This window comes from Populus euphratica, unplaced genomic scaffold, assembly GCF_000495115.2.
Source record: "Populus euphratica unplaced genomic scaffold, PopEup_1.0 scaffold6.1, whole genome shotgun sequence".
Lineage (NCBI taxonomy): Eukaryota > Viridiplantae > Streptophyta > Magnoliopsida > Malpighiales > Salicaceae > Populus > Populus euphratica.
Window position 1 is genome coordinate 526,559 of NW_011499849.1, and position 19,236 is coordinate 545,794.

General features: G+C 35.8%; 4 protein-coding genes across 9 annotated transcripts; 2 read left to right on the forward strand and 2 right to left on the reverse strand.

Annotated features, from left to right (window-relative positions):
- Positions 1-376: 376 nt before the first annotated feature.
- LOC105120321 (cytochrome c oxidase subunit 6b-1-like) lies at positions 377-5,717 on the forward strand. 2 transcript variants are annotated; one of them, XR_841306.1, is made up of 6 exons: positions 377-670; positions 1,579-1,881; positions 2,002-2,084; positions 2,215-2,296; positions 5,315-5,435; positions 5,523-5,717. XR_841306.1 is itself a non-coding variant. In XM_011018494.1 (5 exons), the coding sequence occupies exons 1-5, from the start codon at positions 641-643 to the stop codon at positions 5,366-5,368; spliced, it is 552 nt and encodes a 183-aa protein (XP_011016796.1). In that variant the 5' UTR covers positions 377-640; the 3' UTR covers positions 5,369-5,717. The 2 variants fall into 2 exon arrangements, 1 of the variants encoding a protein (XP_011016796.1); XM_011018494.1 differs by having other exon boundaries at positions 5,315-5,717.
- A 3,531-nt stretch (positions 5,718-9,248) lies between these two features.
- LOC105120335 (histone H3.3) lies at positions 9,249-10,040 on the reverse strand. Its single transcript, XM_011018505.1, has 2 exons — positions 9,933-10,040; positions 9,249-9,789 (listed from the first exon to the last, which is right to left on the reverse strand). Exon 2 carries the CDS (start codon positions 9,787-9,789, stop codon positions 9,379-9,381), a length of 411 nt encoding a protein of 136 aa, XP_011016807.1. The 5' UTR covers positions 9,933-10,040; the 3' UTR covers positions 9,249-9,378.
- A 272-nt stretch (positions 10,041-10,312) lies between these two features.
- Positions 10,313-14,225, forward strand: SRS (Seryl-tRNA synthetase). Its single transcript, XM_011018514.1, has 10 exons — positions 10,313-10,681; positions 10,780-10,928; positions 11,118-11,211; positions 11,302-11,450; positions 11,727-11,819; positions 12,304-12,483; positions 12,830-12,996; positions 13,309-13,443; positions 13,535-13,628; positions 13,764-14,225. The coding sequence occupies exons 1-10, from the start codon at positions 10,447-10,449 to the stop codon at positions 14,037-14,039; spliced, it is 1,572 nt and encodes a 523-aa protein (XP_011016816.1). The 5' UTR covers positions 10,313-10,446; the 3' UTR covers positions 14,040-14,225.
- A 370-nt stretch (positions 14,226-14,595) lies between these two features.
- LOC105120356 (uncharacterized protein At1g04910-like) lies at positions 14,596-18,945 on the reverse strand. Of its 5 annotated transcripts, none has more exons than XM_011018528.1 (12): positions 18,558-18,945; positions 17,890-17,983; positions 17,731-17,798; positions 17,412-17,500; positions 17,138-17,318; positions 16,884-17,012; positions 16,683-16,816; positions 16,386-16,599; positions 15,535-15,719; positions 15,359-15,454; positions 14,906-15,077; positions 14,596-14,860 (listed from the first exon to the last, which is right to left on the reverse strand). In XM_011018528.1, exons 1-11 carry the CDS (start codon positions 18,708-18,710, stop codon positions 14,927-14,929), a joined length of 1,494 nt encoding a protein of 497 aa, XP_011016830.1. In that variant the 5' UTR covers positions 18,711-18,945; the 3' UTR covers positions 14,596-14,860; positions 14,906-14,926. The 5 variants fall into 5 exon arrangements, with proteins under 5 accessions (XP_011016830.1, XP_011016848.1, XP_011016842.1 ...); XM_011018546.1 differs by adding an exon at positions 18,199-18,301 and having other exon boundaries at positions 14,596-15,077; positions 17,890-17,954; positions 18,558-18,942; XM_011018540.1 differs by adding an exon at positions 18,199-18,287 and having other exon boundaries at positions 14,596-15,077; positions 18,558-18,940.
- Between the last annotated feature and the right edge of the window lie 291 nt (positions 18,946-19,236).

Here is a 19,236-nt window from a genome sequence, read left to right on the forward strand (position 1 = left end):
TATTGCATTATTTAGTTTTCAATGAAATTTGATTATTTTATCATCTTATTACTTGTCATCTGGACAAATCTAATATATTAATTTACATCATATATAGCATTTATAGCATATGAGTATTGATTTTTTAGATTGACTATTCATTGATATTAAGGGAGGCACTTTGTTATCTATGTGTATTATTTAATGAGCCATTATTTTTATTTTTCAATTCTTTTAAATTGATGATGATGATGGACTTGAAACATTTCTACGAGCCTTTTCTTTTACATTTCTTTGAGTCGAGATTAATCTCTCTAAGCTCGGCCCAGTTCTCATCTCAATCCCTCCTTCATCGGTCCAAGAAAAATAAAATTGAGCCGAGCCAGCCAGCCAGTAGCTTCCAAAAGCTATCTTTCACTACCGTGAAATGGAAACGTGGCTTGCAATGAGTGGACTTTTTATTGCAAGTTTACACCTCAGCTTGCACCAAGTTTTACTCGCACTGCAACGCGGTGAAAGAAGCCGCTGGTGAGTGGTGAGGTCAGGCAGTTCAGAACTAACCCAAACGCTGACTTTGTTTCTCTTCTCGACATCCTTGATTGGCCGCTCGCTCTTGTTGAACCAACTCAACTGCAAAGCTGTCGCTTCTTCTTACACAAAAATGGCCACCGAAACGCCGACACTATCTGAGGTCTCTCTAGCTTGGATTTATTTTGGATCCTTATTCATTTTCATTTAACATAGAAACTTGTCAGAGAAAATGAGACTTCTTTGAGGATAATTTTGCGCTTGATTAATTATCTGATTTTTTTTTAAAATATTTTTCTTTTTCTGGTTTTGTTCTAAATCATGAAGGTGAAATTCGATGGTTGATTCTGATTAATTCTTTTGGTCTGTGGGAGGATGATGATTTCGATTTGTAGTTGTTATAGGTTATGCAAAAATATGTGTTTTGCACAAGGGATGTGCAATTGACGAGGTTTTGCTGTGAAATATTTTCTCAATAGTGTTCTTCTTTATGCTAATAATGTCAATGAAACTTGCATTTTTATTTTTTGGTACCAAGTTCTGTCTGTTTTGTCAAAAGTGAATGCCTTCTCTACTGGACCTGTGAGTATGTTTCAATTGCCGAATTGAAGTAGCAAAGAATAAGTTAGTGTAGGATTGTGACCCAATGGATTGATGTCTCAGCCTTGTTGTTGTGTTTTGTGATGCCCATTAAGCTTGAGCTTCATCAAGAGATCAACACTAGTTTAAAAGTTGAGTGAGGCAGTCTGGTTGATCTCAATATAGGCTCCTACTTAAGTTTAAAATCACCCGCAGCTTGACCAGTTCATACGTTTTGAGCTTTTCCGTTGCAAGCTGATCTGTAAAAAAAGATTGATTCTTTTAGAAAAATTACTTGTAACGTCTCTACGTTTTAGAACTTGACATGTAAACGTCCTTTTTCCAGTAACCTATACAAGTGCATCGTTTGAAGTGTGATCAGATGTTTAAACCTTCAACCCTTTGGCCATTTCACATGCTCAACAAATTCTTTTTGCATCGGCATGCTATTAATACCGACTATCCTCTTTCATCTCATGCTTTGATATGCAGCGATACGAAGTGAAGGGAAAAGAAGAGAAGATAGATGTGGTTTCAAAACCTGTAGAAGTAAAAGAAGAGGAGAAGCCAGCGACTGCTGTTTCTGAGGAGGCCGCGGAGAAAGCTGAGGAAGCACCACCACTTGCTGCTGAAGAAAAAACTGAAGATGCTCCTGCTGCCACTGAGGAAAGCACCGAAGCTCCCTCTACTGATGAAAGCAGCAGTGAAGATGCTCCTGCCGCTTCTGAAGAGACCAATGAAGTTACAGAAGAGAACTCAGGAGAAGAAGCTGCGGAAGAGAAGAAGGAGATTAAGGTAACCATGTATAAAGATATTCTGCTTGATGATGGCATAATTTTGTCATATTCATTCAACTTGCATATCTGTGCTTCCCATATTTTTATTCCGTGTTGGGATTGCCTTGTTGATCTGTAGCTTGAGACAGCACCAGCTGATTACCGCTTCCCAACCACAAATCAAACAAGGCACTGCTTTACCAGATACATTGAATATCATCGGTGAGTGAAACCTTGCCGATGCTTCTTTTTTTTTTTATCACGTTATCTTTTTTTTTTTGTCACTGTTTTTCCGACTTGACATTGGCTCTTTCTTCCAAGATAAAACATTGATTCTTGTGATTTTCTCCAGGTGCGTAGCTGCCAAGGGTGAAGGTGCTTCAGAGTGTGATAAGTTTGCCAAATATTATCGTTCTCTCTGCCCTAGTGAATGGGTACGTATATCTGAGATCTTCAATATACTAAGGAGTATGATATTATTTTTTACTTTCAACCGCACAGGCTGTTCAAAAGCTGTTTAATGCTCTTACATGTCGAATAATGTATATCTAGCATAGAAGTCTTTAGGTTAAGAATCTTCATGTTATGTGGATATCACCATCATGTCATGGATGTTGAAGAAAGAAAAATCTAAAGTCTTGACATAATCTTAGTTTTCAACTGGATGAGCGTAAACATCACCTTTAAGATTAATATACTGTGCTCTCACAACCAAGTCCTCTGCTCAACTCCAGATTTGTCTGTCCAAAGGTGCATTGAAATCCACACTGTTGACTCCTTTGTTGATCTGATTGAGCATTAGCTTTGAATCTGCTATCCAGGATGAAATTTTTGAACTCCAAATTTCATGTCAATTGGTGTCCCAATTTGTGTGCTAAGCGTCCTGAAAATCATTGCTCTCATCACATTTTAAACCCCCGGCACCTGGCATTCAGGGTTTTACCTTTAGGGACTCTATAAGGTTCATCTTTACACTTTTAGTCAGGCTTTCTATCTTTTTTATGTCAACATGACTTGCTGTCATGCAAAAGACAATGGCGTTTCCCTCATCGTAAACAGGCGCATCAAATTAAATAAATAAATGAATAAACTAAAAGTCATCAGCCATTCAGATGCACCAAGTCGCAAGTTCACTATAGATATGGCTATTTTGCCATTCTAAAAAACCCAACAGCCTTTGTATCAGGGGTAACATGTCTTGGTCATTTATAAATGTATTCGAACAAGTAGGTCTGATCGCTTTTCTTTTTTTACACTAAAAGAACTTAATTATCCTTAAAAAACATATTAAACTTACTTAGAGGATTTTTTTTGTCTTTGTAATTTTTTAAGCATAGTGAAGTGATTTAATTACCTTTAAAATAAAAAAATCTTAAGTTGTTATCCAAGGGCATTCTTGTCCTTATATTGTTATAGTTAGTTTCACTTAGGATTTATTTGGTAATTTAATAAATATAAATATTATTAAAAAAATTTATTTGATGCCGGTGTTGCTGCAAATGAGCAACCCTTTTATGGTGTCATTAAGTAACCAAACGTTGCCTTCATGGCGACTCCTCCATGATGTAGTTGCGTGAATGGCCTATGGACCCTTGGTTTCGCACCAATAGCTTTTTCCCCATCTCTCGTCATTTTGCGTTTCCGGCCTTTTAAAATTTGAAAACAGCCCTTTATTTTATTTTTATTTTAAGATTTGATCCTTTTTTTTATATAAAATAATTTATAAAATTGAATTTCTTTTTAATTCAACCTTCTTTAATTTTCTTATACGTTATATTTTATTGTTATTTTTTTTATTGTCATTTGTTTTTTGTGATAATTTTTAAAATTAATTTTTTTTTTGCGATTTCATAACTCTTTGTTTGTTTTTTATCAGATTTGATCTTTAATTTTTTTATTGATTTTTTTTACTTTGATAACTTTTTTAAACTGTTTTTTTATTGTTTCATCCTTTAATATTAAATTGGTTGAGAATTGAACTTTTTGATTGAACATAAGTCTAGGATTTCACAAATTGTGAATTTGAGAGATTATCTCAGGTATAGAAGATTTATCTGAATTTACTTGTTTTTAGCTCATATTTTTTTTTTCCATCTTTCAACATTTATTGAATTAGAAATTAGCTATGTTATTTTTTTATTGGATTTTTTATTGCTTTTGAAATCAGTTGGGTTATCTCACCGTTTAATATTGAGTTGTTTGATAAATAAGCTTTATAACTTTATTGAATTTGTTTTTGATGAGGTTACCTAGTATCACAACTAAATCGTAGATTTTGTATGCTAACTTGAGTGATCTCGAGTTGAGTTTTTTTTAATTATATTTTTATTTTCAATCTCGTCATTTAATATTTTGTTTGCTATAAATTGAGCTTCATATTTTTTAATTTTATTTTTTATAGGGTTATTATGATCTCATTTAATTTTTTTTAATTTTGTTTGTCAGATGAGATCCTTCAACATTTGATTTTTTTTTAAAAAAATCAATTTTATTATTCAATATTTGATTAATTGATAATTGATTTTCTTACTTTTTATTTTAGTTTTTCTTTCTATATTATCTTAATCTTATGGTTATGATTGTGGGGTTAGGAGTTAACCTGATTTGACTTAGATTTTTATTATTAGTTGTTTTCTTTTAAATGCAATTTTTTTAGTTTTGGCCTTCAACATTAGTTTTTTTTTAATATATGTATGAGTTTTATGATTTTATTTAATTTATTTTTGATAAGGTTATCCTAATATTATGACTAAATTGCATATTTGGCATTCTAATCCAGATGGGTTTAGATCAATTTTTTTGATCTTTTTATCTATCATTTTTTTTCATTTTATTTACTGTTATAATTTTTTTTTTAAAATTAACTGAGCTTTTTATAATTTTTTTAAAATTAATTGAGCTTATTATTCAATCAGTGACTTGATTCTCAGTTTTTTTTTTGTTTTTTTGGAAACGCATATATCATAATGATATTTTTTTTTACTCTAGAAATAAATAATGTCAACCCGCAGTGTAGCACTGAATACTTATCTAAATCATATACTTAAACAGGCTTATATTCCATAAAAGTCCCTATCAGACAGCAGCCAACTCCATCACTGTCAGTCAACATCATCTACAAATCCATGTTTTGTTTTGTTTAATCTAGGCAGTAAGCGCTTCAATAAGTGCCACTCGCAAATTCTCTCCTTGATCATTCTGGTAGCAGTGCTTTGCTCACGAGGCATCTCATTTTTGGCTACTATGCTTAAGCTTCTCTTTTATGCTTGGGGTTGCATAGTGATGCTGGCTTTTTAGATGGTTATTGAGCCGAGCATTCCCCAACCATGAATCACTGCTGCAGATCATAATACTAATTTTATGGTTGAAATGGCATCTACGTTCTTGTCTGTCACCTGACATGTTATATTAATGCTATGTAAGCCTAATTTTGGTTTGTTATCGTGTGGCAGGTAGAGAGATGGAATGAGCAAAGGGAGAATGGCACATTTCCGGGTCCTCTGTAGGAGGTACCTGTTTGAAGACTGCCATGCAGTTTGTTTTCTGCTGCAAAATCGAAGTTTCCATCAACAAGTTAGTACCTTTAATGAGAGGTGTTTTTCTCACGGAATGTGCTTTCCGAGTCAGTAAGTTAATAAGAAATTTTGTCTTGTTTATTAGAAATAAGCTCAAGTCTGAACACGAAGAATGTGTTGCTTGCGAGGCTTATTGCCATCTTAAGTTGGAGCTTACTTTTTCCCATCGTTTCTTTTCTGCTTCAACTGTTATGTAACAGATACTCATTACAGTTTAAAACCCAAAAGAATCTTGAATTGGATATTAATAACACATACTTCCCTTCGATTACTCAAGAAAGACATTGCCTGCGGGATTTCGCCTATCAAGTTTATGGTTTGGTGCTGTGCTGCTGCTTTATTCTGCTTAAAAGTTTTATGTACATCCATCAAACAAAAAAATTGCAAAGTCGAATCGGATTCTCGTATATAGATCTGTTGCTAAGTGGTTTAAAATGTCACTTCATTTTTCTGCTGATGGAATCGGCATCTGATAATTATGCATCAGCTCATCTCGCAGGGACCCTTATCCAGGTCAGAGAACATTTTTCTGCTGATGGAATCAGCATCTGATAATTATGCATCAGCTCATCTCGCAGGGACCCTTATCCAGGTCAGAGAAGTTTGATTTCTGATTACTTTATTAAAAATGGGACGATATTTTGATAATTATTATGGTTGTAATTTAAAAAAATTATTTTATAAAAAGTATTTATAGTTAAAATTAATTTGTAAAAGTATATGTTTGATTAAAATTATGATTGAAATTGAGATTGAATAAAAAATAATTTAATATATTTTATTAAGAATGTTTTTAAAATTAAGGTTATAAAATAATTTTAAAAAATATATATTAATATTGGTGGTTTTTAATTTAAATATTGTAGATTTAACAATTACTATTACATCATGAAATAAATAATACTTTATATAAAATATTTTTTATTGTTTTATTTAACTATCAAATAAAATACATCTGATATGGATTATAGTTTTTATAAGTTTTTTAAGAGTATAATTATATCAGGTAAAATATAATTAAGAACAAAATTGAAATTGCTATTAAATTTTATAAATGTTATGTTATTAAGTGATTTCTATGTAATTTATTTTATGTCATTGAATAATATTTAAAACTAGTTTTTTGAATAAAATATAATTAAAAATAAAAAAATATTTTTTATTTTATTAAATTAGACCCAATTCAATATATTTTTAATTTTAAACCTGATTTAGTGCAACCAGAATAATAAAACATACTTTCACTATTTAGTGGGTTTTCTCTACGCAACAAGCAACTAAGAGTTGCTTCCTGTAAACATGAAAGTGAGTCTTATAAAAAAAAATATAGTTTTGACTTAACCAAATAAAAAAATTATAATCACGTGTAAATATTACCCATAATTAAAATACCAAACTACAAGTAAAGCCATAGCTCTTTATTGATTATTTGCGCTACGAGCAGTTCAATTACAAGTAATGAGGTCATTTGAGATGTTTTTTAAAAGTATGTTTGTTTTTAAAAAAATTAAATTAATAATTTTTTAATATTTATTTTATGATTTAATGTTTTGATAATGAAAAGAAAAATATGTTAATATATATATATATATATATTTTAAATATTTTTTAAAAATATCATTTAAAAGTTCACTGCAATCACCAAAAGAAAGCATTGACAAATAACAACCATCATTATTAGATTAAAGAGAATTTAATACCTCCACCCATGCTATGCCCTAAACACGTCCTGACGCATCAGTCTTATAAAAGATTTGTCTGTTCTACTGATAAAAAATGACAAAAAACCGAAAGAAAAGGTAAAAAACAAGAGAAAAATCCTAAAGTGAAAACCCACAGGTTTTATGTTTTTTTTACCACGGGTTCACCTGGGAAGCTGAGCATCCCTGGACATGATAGAAACACGCATGACATGGATTGCACTAAGATTAGTATCCTCAAACAATCCAACAGGGCATGCTTCAGCTGCCTCCGGCAAGGCCAAAACAGCCTGGCTCTGAAACCGGAAATCAGCCTTGAAATTCTGTGAAAGTCTCTGGAATGGGAGTTTTCTGATGAGGAGCTCAGTAGTCTTCTGGTACTTGTGAATTTCATGAAGAGCATCAGTTCCAGGTCTGTATCTGTGGGGCTTCTTCACCCCTCCTGTTGTTGGGGCTGCCTTGCGCGGAACCTAGGAAAATAAACAAGATTTGTTTGCAAATAGAAAACCCCGAATTGAAGAAACGAAAAGATTATACAATGCTGGCTGGCTGTTTTCTTGGACACTGATTAGGCAAGGAGCTTCAATTTTCAAACAAGATGAGGATTGTTCATTTCCACAAATATATATTAATTTACCTCAACTTGCAGTTGCAATGACTGCACGTAATTTATGATTTCATCAAGCATAAGGGCCTTTCCTGTGACCTAACATGGACACACAAACCTTATTTTAGCAATTAAAAATTCATGTTCTTGAAGCTAATGTATTCGAATTCTGAAAGTTACAACACACCTTATTGCAACCAAGCACAAGATGTTGGTGAAGCTTCATTCGTTTGCTAATTATAAACGAATTATCTCTCTTCGAACCTGACAACATGCTAATTAACCAGTGTTAATGCTAATCTGGAAATTACTCCAATTGACTTGTAATTCTCACTCTTTCAACAAGGCTATGGCTATCAGTTGCTTGACCCTTCCTTGCTCTAACATGAATTTAGTCCTTAGGAGGCTCTCAGTAGGCTTTGAATTGGCCTTGTTTTGGATATCAGACACAAACATGGATGCCCAGCACCTTTTTTGCACCTACAGATCATATTTTTTAATTTAGGCAGCGATAAACACATCATTTTGGTCTTGTTATCGGGACCTGCAGGTAGTATTACTCTGGTTCTGCTTTGTTATTCACAGATGAGGAATCTGATTGCGGGGCTTTATTATTTAAAAATATATTAAAATAATATTTTTATTATTTTTTAAAAATGATTTTTTTATATCATTACATTAAATATTTAAAACACTAAAAAAATTAATTTAAAATCAATAAAAAAATAAATTTTTTTAATTTTTTTAAATTTAAAATCAATAAAAAAATATTTTTTTTTAATTTTTTTTAAAACATAAAAAATATCTAAATGGATTGCTGGCTTGTAAATTGAAACATTCAAGCATTCCCTGCCATGAATCATTGCTGCAGCTTCTACTATCACCGCTGGGTCTTTCAAGTCAATTTGCAGCAGAGTTCTGTTCCCGTGACCTGACTCCGTTAGTAAATGCCACTTTGAGCCCAATCTTAGTTTGTTATTGGGTGGCTCATCGCTTAGAATCACGAGCAGAGGGGTGGCGGCAGGTGCCTGTAAGTTGCTCGGCATATCTTTGCTGACAAGCATGTTCTCAAGGAATCCCTTACCTAAACCAGTGAGTTCTTGTATGTTCTCAGGGAAACCCTTACCTAAATCAGTGAGTTCAATAGGAAATTCATATCGATAAGCTACTAGGCGGTTTTGCATTCCTTAAAAAAGCACGGATGCTATTAGATTAATGAGAATTTACTCTCCCCCCAAATCATTACACACCCAGCCCACCCTCCTCCTGCTCCTCGTATAATAAGCTTAAGCTTAAGCTCAGTCTTTTGATATATATATATAAAAGAAAAGTTTTTTTGTTTTAAAAAGATTTTAAATATTTTTAATTTATTTAAACTTTTAAGTTGACATTAAAAATAAAATTTTAAAACTAAAAAATATTAATTAAAAAATTTCATAGCAACCCCAAAATGTCATGAACACTCTTCGGTAAACGAACTCGTAAGAAAAGAGAAAGGCAAGAGTGTTTAACAACGTCAATGCTATTAGATTAATGAGAATTCAACAGCAAACCTTCAAACATTTTAGAAGTGCCTATAAGTCATTATTGATCACACACATATAAAATAAGAAATTACAGCTTGCTTTCAACACCTAAGCCCTCTCACCACGAATCCTCCTGGCGAGCTGGATATCCTTAGGCATGATAGTAACACGCTTGGCATGGATAGCACAAAGATTAGTGTCCTCAAACAAGCCAACAAGGTAAGCTTCAGCTGCCTCTTGCAAAGCCAAAACAGCATGGCTCTGGAATCTCAAATCAGTCTTGAAATCCTGAGCAATTTCACGAACAAGCCTCTGGAATGGGAGTTTCCTGATGAGCAGTTCAGTACTCTTCTGGTACTTGCGGATTTCACGAAGAGCAACTGTTCCGGGCCTGTATCGGTGTGGCTTCTTCACGCCTCCTGTTGTTGGTGCTGACTTGCGTGCAGCCTTGGTGGCGAGCTGCTTCCTTGGAGCCTTGCCACCCGTAGATTTACGCGCTGTTTGCTTTGTACGAGCCATCTATTAACAAATAAAATTAGTGAATTTAAAGAGCCAAATTGAACTCGTAGAAACAACAAGAACAATAAAGAAATGGGATTTAACACGAAACAACAAAAACAATTTCCACTGAAACAAGGGGGTGGAGAGGTGGAAAACCGTACCTCGAACGACTTGCCGAAACTCCGAGAAGAGGAAAGGAATCTTGGTTAGATTTACGGATTGTCGACTATTTATAGAGGCTCATCACGAGGGCAACGTGGGTGAGGGACGGTCAAGATTGAGTGCTACTATGCTTTCAAATGGCGGCATCTGACGGTAATGGGTCAGTTATTTTGTGTTTTTTTGGGTTTATGAACGGTTAGGATGCGAATTTTCATTACCCTCTCGGATCCTGATACTATAATACCCACTTCCTACTGGTCCATACTGATCCCTCTTAAAAGCAAATACAATTTTCACAGATTTAAACGACGCCGTTCTATTTTTGGGTTTACTTCGACACCGGCTTAAAATTGGAGGCCCAATTAGTTTAATTAAAAAAAAAAAAAACTAAAAGATAAAAGTGTCCCAAAAAATTGTTAGCCTCCAAAGCTTCTTCTTCATCAGCAATGTTCTTCGGTACTTATAGGTGCTAGATAACAGAGAGAGAGAGTGAAAACAGAGAGAGAGGACAGCATGGGTTTACAGTGTCATTTTGGAGGGACAACTATACAAACCCTAAAGTTAGCCGCGATTCCTGCTTCTTCACGTTTCATTTTAAAGCCAATCTCCAAAACCCTAGTCCTAAACCCGTTTTCCCGCCATAACTATGTTATATGTCCACAAAGAAATCCATTTAAGCTTCTGGTTAGAGCTCTCTCTGCCACGGCTGTCCAGACAGCGCCTATAACGGAAAGCTTGGATAATAAAGGTGTTAAATTTTCATGACATCATTTCGCTTCATTTTTTCTCAGGAACCAAGCAGGAAGGTAATTTTGTTAATTTTACTTATTATTTGAATGATTCTAGTTGTGAAGCCGCAATGGAAAGCGGCAATAGATTTCAAGTGGATAAGGGATAACAAAGACGTGGTGGCTTTGAATATAAAGAACAGGAACTCAAATGCTAATTTGGAGCTTGTTCTTGAGCTCTATGAGAAAATGTTGGCTGTTCAAAAGGTCAGATTTATTTTATTTTATCAATTTCTTACCTTCTTTTAAACATTGATGATAAAAAAATGTTTTTTCTTTAATTTCTATATCCATTGAAGCAAAGATGAGAGATGATGTCCATGACTAGTTTGTAGTTTGTGTGCGTACTAAATATTTAAGAAGAAAATAAAAGCTAATTGTCATTCCAGATGACAGGAAGTTGAACGGCTTCGTGCGGAAAGGAATGCAGTAGCAAACAAGATGAAGGGAAAGCTAGAGATATCAGAGCGTCAAGAACTGATTGAGGAAGGTATGGTTTGAACTATTTGTCATGCTTTTTGTCGTTCTTTTGGTTTTTGATTGCTTGTGACTGTGTGAATATCCTTTTTTTTTTCTTTAGGAAAGAACCTAAAAGAAGGGCTTGCAACTTTGGAAGAAGATCTGGTTAAACTTACAGATGAGCTTCAGCTGGAAGCACAGTGTATACCTAACTTGACTCACCCCCTTGTTCCGATTGGAGGAGAAGAAAGTTCAACTGTGAGAAAGATGGTATGTAATTTTTTCAGCTGCCTCCTTTTATTTCATAAGGAAAATGTTGCATAAAACAAAACACGAAGACAGCAATTGCTCTTAGTAACCTAAAGACCAAGAAGTTGAATCCAGTTACAAGTACGCCATTGTTTGTACCTGTGATGTTTCATGAGATCATAGCATAATCCGTTCACAATTATGTTGTTAGCAAAGCGTGTGTTTGAGAGTATGTTTGAGGGAGGGGATGATGCTGGACATGTTACAAGTTTAAGTTATTTTCTCGTGCTCTTATAGGCAGGTACTCCACGTGACTTTGGCTTTCCTGTCAAGGATCACCTTCAACTTGGGAAAGAACTAGATCTCTTTGATTTTGATGCAGCAGCAGAGGTAATCCTCTGCTTAATTTAGATCACCGAAGTTTTTCCTCCCATTGTTGCATGCTTTCATGGGAGCTTCTCTAGTTTAAACTCTTCATGGGAGCTTTTTCAGTTTAAATGCCACCAGGAATGAATGGTCTTTTGATGGACAATTTAACCGAACTATGTTTTTTTGAAAGAAAAGGTCATGTTGATTAAGTGCAGTGGTACTATGTTTCACTAACAAAAAAAGAAGAAGAATAAAGAATAAAGACATGAACTGTTAGACATTCACTAGCATTTAATTAAATTAGAACTTTTAATCGTGATTGAGTCCCTACTTGCAAGTCACTGTAATGGCTTGTCCCTAGATCGTAAGATTGTCACTTGCTCTTATATCAGACCTTAATGCAATCCCCAAGTAAAGATTTCAATAGCTAGGGCTTCCTGCTGACAAGGAAAGATGATTTGGCTAATTTTGTCACATGCATTTTGTATTTTGCTCGGCCATGCAGGTCAGCGGTTCAAAATTCTACTATCTGAAGAATGAAGCAGTTATGCTGGAGATGGCCCTTGTCAACTGGACTCTCTCAGAAGTTATGAAAAAGGGATTTACACCTCTAACAACTCCAGAACTTGTTAGATCCTCTGTTGTTGAGAAATGTGGATTCCAACCTCGTGGTGATAATACTCAGGTTTGTAGTTGATTTTATTTTTACTGCTGTTTCCAAATTGTGTTAGAAGTCATTTATAAAAAAAAATTCAACTTAACACAGATAGTCATATATGAAGCTGTAACAATGCTCTCATTTAAAACATTTTGGCTATGAAGTGGTAACTTCATGACAATATCCCTGATGGAGCGCTAAATTACTGGGGGCATCTCCCATTTTAATTTTCTGTACCACAAGCTTAAGGACATTGGTTTGGTGTGGAAGAAATTCAGTTTCTTTGTCCTGAGGTTTCTTGGAGCTGGTGTTATTTCAGAGCATCACAATTAGTTATAATGATCTGTTGATACTTATGCCAGACAATTAACAGGTATACTCTATCGAGGGTAGCGATCAATGCCTCATTGGCACTGCAGAGATTCCTGTGGGAGGAATTCACATGGATGCTATCCTTGCTGAGACACAGTTGCCATTAAAGTATGTGGCATTTTCCCATTGCTTCCGTACAGAGGCTGGTGCTGCAGGCATGGCAACAAGGTATGTTGTCTGGGCTCTATTCATTTGTATGACAGCTGTCTGATACCTTGAATAGATACAAATTGTCTTATATCAATACTCCATTTTTCATGGTGGAATTCCTATATCCAGGAGCATCAGTGTTTATTCAACTAATGTCCATGCTAATTGTTGATAACTGCAGTCCAGTAGTAAGAACTGTTTAGTTTCCCTACAAGTGGAAAAGTCCAATGATCATGCTTTTTCTTTATGATGTCCACGGTCTTGTGCTTGGAAATCATAATACTTGCTGCTTCAATGCACAAACTGATAATGTTTGCAAAATTTGCACAGGGGTCTTTACCGAGTTCACCAGTTCAGCAAGGTGGAGATGTTTGTTTTGTGCCGACCAGAGGAGAGTGAGTCTTACCATGAGGAGCTTATCAAAATTGAAGAAGACCTCTTTTCTGCCCTAGGGTTACATTATAAGTGGGCCCTCTTACCAACCTTCTGATGATTTGTTTTACAGTTTTCCTTCTTTGTATTTGTGATGACCTTTGGGTTTCCTTTTTTCTGGCAGAACTTTGGATATGGCCTCTGGGGATTTAGGTGCACCTGCTTACCGCAAATTTGATGTGGAGGCATGGATGCCTGGTTTAGGACGGTATGGTGAGGTATTGAAACTTATTTGACAATTGCACTCTTTTCTCCTCCATTGTTGATTTCCCGTGGACCATGGTTTTTGCTTTTGCATAGTCATTGACTTTGCAATAACAAGCATTCTCTCACATGATTTCATTCTTGAGCAGATATCTAGTGCCTCAAATTGCATCGACTATCAAAGTCGCCGACTAGGGATCCGGTACCGTCCATCAGAACCTACACCAGCCCCTCCTAAAAAGGGCAAAGGCAGCCTTGCTCCAACACAGTTTGTGCACACATTAAATGCAACGGCCTGTGCAGTTCCTAGGATGATCGTGTGTCTGCTGGAAAACTACCAGCAAGAAGATGGCTCTGTTATTATCCCTGGGCCATTGAGGGCGTTCATGGGAGGGCTGGAGCTTATAACTCCTAAATCCACTTAGGAAAAATGTATCTGTTTGCAATATTTGATTTTTATGGCGGGATGAATTTTGATGACACTTTTTAATGTTTCTGCATTTGGCATTCAAAGGAGAAGAATGGAAAGGGTGAAAGGAAATAAAAGACACGCTGTCTTGGTGAGTTGTCAGGGTGCCTAAATTTAATGAAGGCCTCGATAGTTTCTACTTCATTGAAATTGAATTTTCTTGCCCTTTAATAGAAGCACGTGAAATATGAAAAAGAGGTGCGTTGGATGTAATCATTCTTGATGACAACATTCGTCCTCAGGGAGAGACTCTAATTTTCTCTCTTAATGAAAATGGTTTCTGTTGCTGAATTTGGAGATTATAGCCAATAGAGCCATTAATTTACAAGAAGACGCACTGGGCTGAACTGGCGGAGCTAGCAACCATCATCTCAACCATTATCTCGCCTGGCTTTTGCAATAATGTAGTCTCTGCACATTACAGAAAAACGAAAATGATCTTGGGTTCCTAAGAAATCATTGCACACATTGAGAACAGAGTCTTGGTTTGCCATTTGGTGACAATCGCGATGAAGGAGAAGAAATGAAGTAATTTTTTCATTTTTATTGCACTGGGAGACGATACATACATTAGAGAAAACGTTGCTCTAGAGATTCAGTGATGATGGATGGTATCCCCTAATTAACTTCTAATCTCAGTATTTTAAATTTACCTCGCTTTCCGTTCATATGATCTGTAGCTTCATGTACGCCCGCTTACCTAAACTCCAGATATACACTTACCTAACTATGTGGCTGGGCATAACCAGCTTGAAGTATCTATCAGCGGACAGTGACTGATTAAATTTGCCGCTATCTTGACACAGATCTTTTTCCGAAGACAATTGTTCTTCAGCATCTAAACTACCTGATTATCACAGAGGTGTTCTGATTCCGGGATTGCGCACACAAACAATCTGGTAAAGGATTTACATAAAAAGGTTCTTCTGAACGAAATCTATCCGTGCCCTTGGTTCCTGGAATAGGGCCTTTCCTCTTCCTTGGGGAGCCTTGCCTGTGCGACCATTATGAGAAACGAAGTTTAAATTTAAATTAGTGGATTCTATTCCAAAATCTCAATAGAACGCTGACTTGACCAGTATATGGCCATAGACGATACCCTCAAAATCTCACCAAACAAGCATTAGTTTCCTGCAGTGCCACGGTAACTTGCAGCTGCGCAGTGTTAAGAGGACCTCACCTCTTCTCCTAGGCGTGCAGTGCCTGTGGGCACCTCAACTAGTGGAGAGGTTTATGGGTACTAAATATGATTACAGGGTGCTTAAAAATACATACCGTTTTTTGTGCCTTTCAATGACCTTGTCTGATAAAAGTTTGCCTTCTTTCTTCATTCCTTCCTCTATTTTATCAAACAGACGAACAAGGGCTTTCCTAATGGACAAAAAGAAGATGCTTAGTGCAAGTAAATTGATCGAAATAAAGCTAAAAAAATAGACAAGAATATCTTATACTTGTCTGGGGAAATTGTTCTTCTATGTCCAAGAAAACGACGATGGCCTTCTACAGCCCTTGCCATATTTCCCGAGTATGTCGGCATGAATATGTCACTTTCAACAGATAATATATAATCAAGCGCAGCCAGCTGAGTCGAATGATTGACAAATGGTTCAAGCTCCTCAATAGATGCCAATTTTTCCTGCAAGATGTTTGAAGAAGATGCTTGTCATAGAGCAACTTGCTTGGAAATTTGGCAGCTCTGTTTACAGTTAAATTAGTCTTCATGCGAGCACAAAGTATCCATGCACACTTAGCATGCATGTGATTGGCAACGAAATGACATAGAGAAAGAACGGGAAGGGAATTTGTCTGACTCGTAGAGAGCTTGATTACAAGCACTAAATTCCAAGAAATTACGGTTTTAAGTATACAACCGGGATCCTCTCATAATCTTTCTAAAATAAACTACTATTTTGATTATTCACACATACAAAAAAGATGAACATGAAAACAGCATACAAAATTTACAAGGCTAAATCAATGCAAGCAATTGATTACAAACACTAAATTCCAAAAATTATAGCCTATATGATGAATGGTGTAAGTATTTACGTGGGATCCTCAATCTTTTTAAAATAAACTACAATTTTGATTATCCACAAAAAACGATGAACACAAAAACAGCATACAAAATGCACAAGGCAACATCAGTGAAAGCAATTGTACTCATCATTAGTTGTGAACGTGGATTAGGTTGAATACTCAGATGTGGGTGTTAAATTTTTTTCTTTTCTCAACCTTATGGTTTTTTACTGAAGTGTCAAGTTTAGCATTGTACTCAAAGCAAGGCATTTGAAACACGCACCTTGCTCATTAACATAGGATACCGGGATCGAAGATCATCCATATATGAATCACCTCCATATATCTCTCCCGCAGCAATGTATATAGGGGTATTTGATGGATAGCCAAGAGCAGATAGAAATATTGCAGCCTCCTTTGGAGTCAAGGGGCAAAAACCTTTAGATCTTTGCTCCCTGGGATCAATATCCTTCACTTTCCACTCATCATTTACGTCTCTGCAAGTCACAGATAAAATTACTTAAGCAGAAAACCTGAGCTCTTAATTGAATTTGCTATCACATAATGGCAGCAAAATTACCTGATCTTTTTTAGTTCATCTGCTTGAGCAGGAGATAAACCATGTGTGCATCCAGTGAAGGCAAGAATGTCCTTCTCATATCGTAAGTGCAGAGCAATGTAAGTGCCATATGATCTCATGCGGTCCACCAACAACTACACTGACCATGCAAGTTAAAATCATATTGAACAGTCATTGCACATACAAGAATCATATTTTCACCTTTCCCATCGCTTCAATTTGAGGTGCCAAACAGAGGGCTTCATAACAGGCACGGCAACGCAGCTTCTGAATATCAGCAGGGAGATTGTTATTTGCTAGTCGAGAGTCAGTCTTGGCAGCCAGAATAACCTGCGAAAACAAATTTACGTTGGGAAACTGTGTTAGAATTTCAATAATAAATGAGAGTAAAACCAACAGATGGAAATCATAAATATCTCATAACTAGGTGAAACTGAGCTTTCTAATTGATATACCTTATAATCAGCCCACATGCTTGCTATCTCCCCCTGGTAATAGTCCATACCAGACCAGCTTTTAAAATATTTTTCTGCTTTTGTAGCACCACCCATTTCCATGGGGAGCTTTTTTATGACTTTTACATCATTAGCTAAAGCGTTGATGAAATGATCTTCATTGAAGACATCTGAAAAGTTGCTGCAAGACAATAAAAAAAGAGAAGAAAAGAAACTATGGCATCACGACATGAGAGGGGCCGACAACGTAAAAATCTCACAGAACTAAAATGACCTGGAATCTTGCCAATACGACTTTTTATCTAGTTCTGGAACAACAAGAGTAGCATTTATGATACGCGCAATAGCTACCATATCACATATCTGCAATTCAAGAAAGACCTATTGTCAATCCCAGTTAAAAATTAAAAACAAAGAATCAATTAAGAAAAAAATACGGAGTATTGTTGCCAATATGAGAGCACGGCACAATCACATGCGCATTTCCAGAATAAGATGGAAATAGTAAAGAATTTGGGAAGATAGTAACTAAAACAATTTCAGTAATCTCAAACACAGTGTATTTAACACAGAGATGGACAGTAGAGAAGTACCCCAGCTCGCATCTGGTTGAGCCCACCATTTGTATGCGCTAAGAGATAACCTCGCGATTCTGGAGGAGCTGAGAAACAATAGGCAAAGCAGGAATGAGGGAATAAGCAAATTGTCTTGAAAAGATGCAAATAAGAATAAAAATAAAAACTAAAACTTACCGGTATAGTTTGGAGTAGGTTGAGTGCAAGGCATATAATCACGATTTGGCACAGGCTTCCATAGTCTGGGACAATTCGTACGCCAAACCGGAAACTGTCAAGTCTTAAGTGGTGAAGACATGAAAGACGCATGCTTAGAGGAACATAAAACTCTTACGACACTCAATCCACTGATAAATCCCATATTGTTTTTGCACCATTTTCTCTCTCTAATGAATCAGTGTTCAAGAAAGAAAAAAAAAGTACACCATAATTCCGTTTGAACTGGCAAACAACGTAATGGAATGAAGGTCATATAATAAGACCTACCTGTTGGGATGAGAGGGCCTAGGAACACATTGGGAGGAGTGAACTCACTTGTCCACCTCTGTTCTTGCTCATTGCCCAATATCTAGTCTCTGATTTCAATTTGCTACATATATTATTATTATTATTTCCAAAAGGACTAAAAACTAAGGTAGTTAGTTGCCATCCCAAACCCAAAAAATAAATCACATTTGGCACTTCCTACTAAAATAAGCAGTAACATTTGGCACTTCCTACTAAAATAAGCAGACTGAGATACCTATCAAACACACGAGGCACAGATTAACATAATAAACCCTAATTTTCTACGCTAAAAAACGAAGGAAAAAACAGAGAGAGGTATTTTTTTTAGCATTACTTACGGGATTAGGAAGCTTGTAAGGATCAGGGAGTTTAGAGTGACGAGGGAATACGTGCAAGTGTACGGAGAGGAGTGACACCATTGCTATTGTACATATGGCGCATGATAGTATCCTCCTCATCAACCCCACCGCCTTCCATCTCCGCATCTGCATCTTCTTCTTCTTTGCTACCTTTTCTTCCCTTTTTATATCATTATTTTCCCTCCCTCCCTCTCTCTCTATCTCTCTCTAAAGATTTAAAAGAAGAAGTGATTAATGAAGGAGCAATGTGGCCATTTAAAGGAAGATGAAAAGTGCTTTCTGGGAGAGACAGATCGGCTATGGTAGCAAGGAGTCGTAGTTTTAGTCGTCGTTAATTCACTTTGTTTACGGTTCTCAAAAGAGGTTTAAGCACTTGAGCTCATCTCAACCAATTTGGAAAAAAAAAAAAAAAACATAATGATAATAAAAATTAAATTAAAGAAGCATAGATTAAGGAGGGGATAGAGGCTGATTGCATCTTCCCCTTCTCCTGGTGGAGCAAACACTTATCATTTTGATTTTACGTTGCGGGTCCCTTTTTGCGTTTTTACCCGTACCCTGATATGGATGGAAGTTGAATTTTTTTTAGATAAATTGAAGAGAAAAAAGAGAGAATAAATCCATAAGATTATAGACGATATTCATATTTTAATTACTT

Bases quoted from the DNA above. Each gene is read 5' to 3' on its own strand.
- SRS (XM_011018514.1), top strand. From the start codon at position 10,447: ATGGGTTTACAGTGTCATTTTGGAGGGACAACTATACAAACCCTAAAG. The intron at 12,997-13,308 runs GTATGTTGTCTG...AAATTTGCACAG, and splicing joins GCTGCAGGCATGGCAACAAG to GGGTCTTTACCGAGTTCACC. The intron at 13,629-13,763 runs GTATTGAAACTT...ATTCTTGAGCAG, and splicing joins GTTTAGGACGGTATGGTGAG to ATATCTAGTGCCTCAAATTG.
- LOC105120356 (XM_011018528.1), bottom strand. From the start codon at position 18,710: ATGCAGATGCGGAGATGGAAGGCGGTGGGGTTGATGAGGAGGATACTA. The intron at 17,799-17,889 runs GTAAGTTTTAGT...ATTGTTTCTCAG, and splicing joins ACCTACTCCAAACTATACCG to CTCCTCCAGAATCGCGAGGT. The intron at 17,013-17,137 runs GTATATCAATTA...TTGTTTTCGCAG, and splicing joins GCATGTGGGCTGATTATAAG to GTTATTCTGGCTGCCAAGAC.
- LOC105120335 (XM_011018505.1), bottom strand. From the start codon at position 9,789: ATGGCTCGTACAAAGCAAACAGCGCGTAAATCTACGGGTGGCAAGGCT.
- LOC105120321 (XM_011018494.1), top strand. From the start codon at position 641: ATGGCCACCGAAACGCCGACACTATCTGAG. The intron at 671-1,578 runs GTCTCTCTAGCT...TTTGATATGCAG, and splicing joins AAACGCCGACACTATCTGAG to CGATACGAAGTGAAGGGAAA. The intron at 2,297-5,314 runs GTACGTATATCT...ATCGTGTGGCAG, and splicing joins CTCTCTGCCCTAGTGAATGG to GTAGAGAGATGGAATGAGCA.